Source organism: Ovis canadensis, chromosome 4 (assembly GCF_042477335.2).
Source record: "Ovis canadensis isolate MfBH-ARS-UI-01 breed Bighorn chromosome 4, ARS-UI_OviCan_v2, whole genome shotgun sequence".
In the NCBI taxonomy this organism is placed as follows: Eukaryota; Metazoa; Chordata; class Mammalia; order Artiodactyla; family Bovidae; genus Ovis; species Ovis canadensis.
The window spans coordinates 62,209,110-62,216,409 of record NC_091248.1 but is presented as its reverse complement, the minus strand read 5'-3'; the positions used below and the strand labels follow the sequence as shown (position 1 = coordinate 62,216,409).

At 45.2% G+C, this 7,300-nt stretch overlaps 1 protein-coding gene across 1 annotated transcript in view; it reads left to right on the top strand.

Moving 5' to 3' along the window:
* The first annotated feature begins 579 nt into the window (after nucleotides 1-579).
* NAMPT (nicotinamide phosphoribosyltransferase) overlaps nucleotides 580-7,300 on the top strand; it is a 41,185-nt gene continuing 34,464 nt past the window's right edge. The window contains exon 1 of the mRNA XM_069587890.1: nucleotides 580-1,107. Within this exon, the coding sequence (XP_069443991.1) occupies nucleotides 1,051-1,107 (57 nt within the window). The 5' untranslated portion in view covers nucleotides 580-1,050. The remainder of the gene's footprint in view (nucleotides 1,108-7,300) is intronic.

The following is a 7,300-nucleotide window of genomic DNA, read 5'->3' as shown; positions in this document are numbered from 1 at the left end:
ATTACAGCGATGACACAAGTCAGTCTCGCACCCTGTCAAAGACTGTTTGACAGTCTTTGGCCCGTTGCCAATTACTCCTCGGCAAACTAGATTCAACTGGGTCTTGTCCTCTGATTATCTGTCAGGACTGAATTCAACACCTGAATTTGGGCGCAGGCTATTTTCTCAGGAAAAGTCAAAACATCCTCAAAGGATCAAAGAGCTCAGTCACAGAGGTGGAGGAAAGTGGAGTCGATGAGTCTGGTTAAGCAAACCCCTCAGCCTTTATTCCTCAGCGCAGCTCTTCAGATTTTAAAGACGGTTAGGAGGACCAGGAGAGACACGAGGGATGAAGGCAAAAGGCTCGATCCTGAATCTGAGCCAGAGACAAAGGTGAGGAACTGCGCGAGGGAGACGGGGAGACGGCCAGAGGGAGGCTCAGCCCCCAGCCAGTGGCGTGACTTCAGAAGGACTCAGAAAATGGGCCAGGACTGGGTAAAGATAGGAAGGTGCCAGCGGGGCGGGCGAGCAGGCTAATCGCAGGAGTGGCGAGGCTGGGAACGCCCCCCTCCCGGCTCCGCCCCCACCCCACCCCGCAGCATAGGGCCGGGAAATGAAAGCCAAGCGGGCGCATGGGTCACCGGCCGGGGCGGCCCCTTAGCCTCCGGTTTCCCGGGGTGGGCGTCTCCGAGAAAGGCGCGTGCCTCACGTCCTTCCCACCCCGCCCCCTGCAATCTGCGCACGCGCGGCCTCACCCCGCCCCTCGCGTCCTCAGCGGAGCGATGGGACGGGGGCGGGCAGCCGGGGTGAGGAGGCCGCCGGGAGTCCCTAGATTGCCAGCGCGCTCCGCCTCCGCCGCCGCTCCACCGCCGCCGCTTCCCTCGCCGCGTCACGGCTCCCGGGACCGCCCTCCTCTGGCCCCTCCTACTCGCTCCCTTTCTCCCTCCTCTTACCCTCCCCCTCCGACCGATCGCTGACTTAAGCAACGGAGCGCGGTGAAGCCCATTTTTCTCCTTCCTCGCAGCCGCGCCGGGCAGTCCGCGGCGCGCGGCCCCCACACTCCCGCCCGAGATGAATGCTGCGGCAGAAGCCGAGTTCAATATCCTCCTGGCCACCGACTCATACAAGGTAAAGGCTCAGGGAGGAAGAGGGTGCGTCGGGGACCAGCGCGAGGCTGCGGGGCGGGGGCGGCCGGGCTGGGGTCGTGGCGCTGGGGAAGTCCCGAGGGAAGGCGCGGCGGCGGGCGGGATGGGGCAGGTGAGGCTGGAGCCGCAGTTGGGGAGGAGGCTGATGGAGCAGGGATGGAGGGATGGACGGCAGGAGGCGGGGCCTGGGGGGTGCGTGGTGGGGCGGTGCGGCGAGGGGTTGAGGCGGGCCCGAACCGGTTCCCCGCACTCGCCGCCCGGGGCTCCGGGCAGCTCAGCGGGCCGACGGCCGGGGCGTCACTGGGTGAGCTCACGCCTTCCCCAGGAGTGCGGCCTTTTGGCCCTGGGCCCGTCAGGGCCGGCCTTGGTTAGGGCTTGCCTGAGGAGAGCAGGTCAGTTAGGTAACGGCCCCTGGGATTCCGCCGTGGAAAGAGGGAGTCAGGTTTGAAAAGGGTTTCCCCCGTGGAGCTGAGTCAAGCAAGCTCACCCCTTAGTCGGCAGATGTGTCCCTCCTCGAGGAAGGGGTGGGCGAGGTCTAGTAGGGCTGCCGGAGTAGCCAGCCACGTTCCTCTGCCGGTGGCCCGGGTGCGGAGGACCCTCATCTGTCTGTTCCGGGGAGCCCTGCTCGATTCCCCCGTCCCGCTCCACTGGGCTCGGTTTCAAACTCCTTTGCCTCTGGTGATCACTCACACTCCTCATCCCCTGTTGCAAAGGCCGATCTGCCTTTATTCCCTTAGAACCACTTTGTGATTTCTGTGAAAAGGAAAGTGAAACACAAGAAGTTTAAAAAAAACTAGTTAACCTAGAGAACTTGTTGAGAGGACACAGCGTTCTGTTACTATGGCTATTGGACGCTTGCACGTCTAGGTGTCCCGATCATTTTATTTGAAACTCATACATTAATAAAGGGAAGAGTGATTAAAGGGAAATTTGGGAAATATCCCCTCCCTCAGTTTCCAAATTATATGAAGTAAACTGGATTATACTTTGCTAACAAGCTTTGTTATCCAGGACACCTAAAAAATGACATGTCAGACTGAAAACTCCACTTTCACAAAATAAGTTTCAGTTTTTACTTGAGCAGCATGGTAGTTTGAAGTATAGCGATTAAAGCATAATGTTTTCAGATTTTTTGTTGTTGTTGCTTTTAGTTTTTTCTCTTAAATATTCCAGTAAAGTATTTTGGAGAATCCCATTTTATTTAAGTTCTCTGTTGAACTTTTTTTCCTAGCTGGTTTAAGATTCTACTTTTGATAATTAAGATGGGTTGTTATTTAAAGTAGAGCCAAGTTTCTTTAAGGAGTGGTCTTTTAAATGGAACTTTAAAATGGAAATCTGCACAGTTGCAAGGAGATCATAGCACTATCAAGGATGGTTTACTTGTGCTTCTATTGTGGTTACTTAGTTCATGGTGTTTTGAGTGTTTTTAATGGTGATTTTAGAATGGTCTCATTCACAGTTTTCTAAAACTTTATCCCCGTAACCAAATCTTTAAAATAATTTTCAAGTTTTTTAATATATTAATAGCAAGAAAGGTAAGTTTTAACTTTTAAAAACAAAACAGTGTGCGAGCTTCTTTAGTTTGTGGCTCCCATAGCTATTATATATAAGGAATGTAAAATTGCTTTAACATCAGTTTCCTGGGATGAAAGGTAAGAGTGGTTACCCTAAAGTTTTCTAATCTGCTAGCTAGGCATACTTAACAGCACTATTAGAATCTGTACCTATTTAAGAGTGGTTTATTCCTGTCCATTTCAAGTCAGACTGGTTGGTGTATTAATTCCCTTCCTAATATAAAACCTTTTAAGATTATCATCCTAGTAACTAACATATTTCATTTCCCACCCTCCCTCCCAAGAAAACCCTCAAGAGGATTAGCCAGGTGGATGTTTTATTATACCAGTGGTTTGCAGCAGTCAATAAAATAAATTGTGTATTTTACACTTGCAGTTTAGTTTTTAAGTTTCATTTTCCCTACATTTTTGGTGATACTTATAACCTGTTTATCTTTTTTTTTTTTTTAATCTTCTTGGATGAAGAGGAGACAGCAATGGTACTCTTGAGTCTAGAAGCAGTGAAATTACACTTCTATTTGGAAATTACCTGAGAAGATTATATACACATCCTTATTAGTACTTACATACTGTTGGCCAGTTAGAGTAGGGAGCTAGCAGCTTTGGTTGTATTGGTGGAACAGAACAAAACAAACTGAATTGTTGATTTGGTTTTTTTTGTGGGGGGTGTAGAACTGAAGTAAGGATAATTGGCCGTCTAGGCACTCTAGAAAGGTATTTTGCAAGTAGATAGAATAATGTCCAAGCACATGACAACATGTAGAAATTTTGGTTTTTTTGTATCCTTTCCAGACAGTTCAGGACAGTTTGGACTAAAGGGGCATTTAAAATATATATTCATTTCTGTAATCTCTTGCTTCATTATACATAATGATGAACGAAGGAAATAGATGAATGTGGTTGTTTCTTCTGTTTTCATCCTGGGTTCTTGTTACAAATGAGAAGGACATTTAATCTTAAGTGTTAACCACTTATATTTTCAAAATGGTTTAAAGAAAATTATCTACTGGGTTATATTTACATTGTGCTAATAAGCCAGCTATGGAAAGGTGCATTGGGGCTGGCCTTAGCCATTGCGGTGCTAAAAAGATATTTGGAACATTTTTTTTGTAAAGGAAATAAGTCATTTTTTTCCCCACTTATTTCTGGGATAGACATTGATCAGTTTCCAACTAAATGAATCAATAAAAGATTCATTTCTATTCCATTCTTCTTCCCCTTCTATATAGATAATGTCTGTAACAAACTACAGCAGAGAGTAGTTTTACCATTTCTGAACATTCTACCTGTTAGCAGGTTGAAATGGAAGATGTTGTCAATTCAGACTTACTTGGAAAAAATAAATAACATGCAGCGCAAGAAAGAAATCTCTAAGCAATTTACAGTTTAAGCCACATAAGTTATGAAATGTGCTGTCTAGTGTGGGTTGCTTCTCAGAAGGTCATTTTAAACTGGTTATCTTGAACTCAGCATATTTTCATCCATTAATTAATAAATATTAGAGATCCATTAGATATTATCATGGGTCCTATCACTTCATGGCAAATAGATGGGGAAACAATGCAACAGTGACAGACTTTATTTTGGGGGGCTCCAAAATCACTGCAGATGGTGACTGCAGCCATGAAATTAAAAGACACTTGCTCCTTGGAAGAAAAGTTATGACCAACCTAGACAGCGTATGAAATAAGCAGACACATTACTTTGCCAACAAATGTCTGTCTAGTCAAAGCTATGGTTTTTCCAGTAGTCATATGTATGGATGTGAGAGTTAGACTGTAAAGAAAGCTGAGCACCAAAGAATTGATGCTTTTGAACTGTGGTGTTGGAGAAGACTCTTGAGAGTCCCTTGGACTAAAATGAGGTCCAACCAGTCCATCCTAAAGGAAATCAGTCCTGAATATTCATTGAAAGGACTGATGCTGAAGCTGAAACTAATACTTTGGCCACCTGATGTGAAGAACTGACTCATTTGAAAAGACCCTGATCCTGGCAAAGATTGAAGGCAGGAGGAAAAGGGGACGACAGAGGATGAGATGGTTGGATGGCATCACAGATTCAATGGACGTGAGTTTGAGTAAGCTCCGGGAGTTAGTGATGGACAGGTGGGCCTAGCGTGCTGCAGTCCATGGAGTTGCAAAGAGTTGGACAGGACTGAGCAGAAGAACTATACAAAAAAGATCTTCACGACCAAGATAATCACGATGGTGTGATCACTCATCTAGAGCCAGACATCCTGGAATGTGAAGTCAAGTGGGCCTTAGAAAATATCACTACGAACAAAGCTAGTGAAGGTGATGGAATTCCAGTTGAGCTATTTCAAATCCTGAAAGATGATGCTGTGAAAGTGCTGCACTCAATATGCCAGCAAATTTGGAAAACTCAGCAGTGGCCATAGGACTGGAAAAGGTCAGTTTTCATTCCAATCCCAAAGAAAGGCAATGCCAAAGAATGCTCAAACTACTGCACAATTGCACTCATCTCACACGCTAGTAAAGTAATGCTCAAAATTCTCCAAGCCAGGCTTCAGCAACACGTGAACCGTGAACTTCCAGATGTTCAAGCTGTTTTTAGAACAGGCAGAGGAACCAGAGATCAAATTGCCAACATCTGCTGGATCATCAAAAAAGCGAGAGAGTTCCAGAAAAACGTCAATTTCTGCTTTATTGACTATGCCAAAGCCTTTGACTGTGTGGATCACAATAAACTGTGGAAAATTCTGAAAGAGATGGCAATACCAGAGCACCTGACCTGCCTCTTGAGAAACCTGTATGCAGGTCAAGAAGCAACAGTTCGAACTGGACATGGAACAACAGACTGGTTCCAAATAGGAAAAGGAGTACGTGAAGGCTGTATACTGTCACCCTGTTTATTTAACTTCTATGCAGAGTACATCATGAGAAACGCTGGGCTGGAAGAAGCACAAGCTGGGATCAAGATTGCCGGGAGAAATATCAATAACCTCAGATATGCAGATGACACCACCCTTATGGCAGAAAGTGAAGAGAAACTAAAAAGCCTGTTGATGAAAGTGAAAGAGGATAGTGAAAAAGTTGGCTTAAAGCTCAACATTCAGAAAATGAAGATCATGGCATCTGCTCCTATCACTTCATGGGAAATAGATGGGGAAACAGTAGAAACAGTGTCAGACTTAATTTTGGGGGGCTCCAAAATCACTGCAGATGGTGACTGCAGCCATGAAATTAAAAGACGCTTACTCCTTGGAAGAAAAGTTATGACCAACTTAGATAGCATATTGAAAAGCAGAGACATTACTTTGCCAACAAAGGTCCATCTAGTCAAGGCTGTGGTTTTTCCAGTGGTCATGTATGGATGTGAGAGTTGGACTGTGAAGAAAACTGAGCACCGAAGAACTGATGCTTTTGAACTGTGGTGTTGGAGAAGACTCTTGAGAGTCCCTCGGCCTGCAAGGAGATCCAACCAGTCCATTCTGAAGGAGGTCAGCCCTGGGATTTCTTTGCAGGGAATGATGCTGAAGCTGAAGCTCCAGTACTTTGGCCACCTCATGCGAAGAGTTGACTCATTGGAAATAACTCTGATGCTGGGAGGGATTGGGGGCAGGAGGAGAAGGGGACGACAGAGGATGAGATGGCTGGATGGCATCACTGACTCGATGGACGTGAGTCTGGGTGAACTCCAGGAGTTGGTGATGGACAGGGAGGCCTGGCGTGCTGCAGTTCATGGGGTCGCAAAGAGTCGGACACGAGTGAGCAACTGAACTGAACTGAGGTATTATAAAGGACAAAAGATGTCCATTACAATCTAAGATGGGTTAAAGTTGATTTTAGAAAAGTTAGAAAAGACTGTATGATTTATGTATGGTGATTAAGCCCCCAAGATAGCTTTTTGAAAAACAGCTTGCTTCCTCATTAGTGGCAGAATAACAAATCTTATTTGGGCATTTTGGGGTTAAAGATTTGGGGCTAGATGACAATCATTCTTATGGGTACTTCAGTCCTGCCTCAGACTTGAGCTACCCAGTGTCTTCCTCTGTGCTGTTTCCTGTTTTCAAAGTTGCTTCTTCACCAATTCTGGACACTTAAGTATGGTTAAAACATCTCCAGTGGCAGCCTAAACCCTGTGAGAAGTGTGGTCCTGGTGCAGTTTGTATGTCAGAGAGCACCTGTGCATTCTTAGGATAGAGTTTTCCCAGGAAGTTTTATATTACGAATTACAGGAAAAACCTAGGCAATAGAAATAAAATCCTATATGTAAATCATGAATATACTTCATAGACTGGATGAAGCCAGTAATAATTGTAGAGTATCTTGCAAAACAAAAATACCAGAAGCTGATAGCCCTTTTGTCAGTTTATGAAATGTCTCTTCAAGGTGTGCCAAGAAAAGGTACAAGTTGCTAGGAATTCTACCAGAGTCAAGGGAAGAGGCAGCATAATGATATTGGCTGGTTTTACAATTTCTCCCCTTTACTAAAATAATATAATCCCCAAGTCCTTAAGTTGTATTTTGATGTTAGTAGTGCTTCATAAGCCAAATAGCAATGAATCATTTTCTGGAGCAATGGAAGGACAGGGCTTGAGAAATCCTGAATATTGAAAAAAAAATCCATTATAATTTTTGC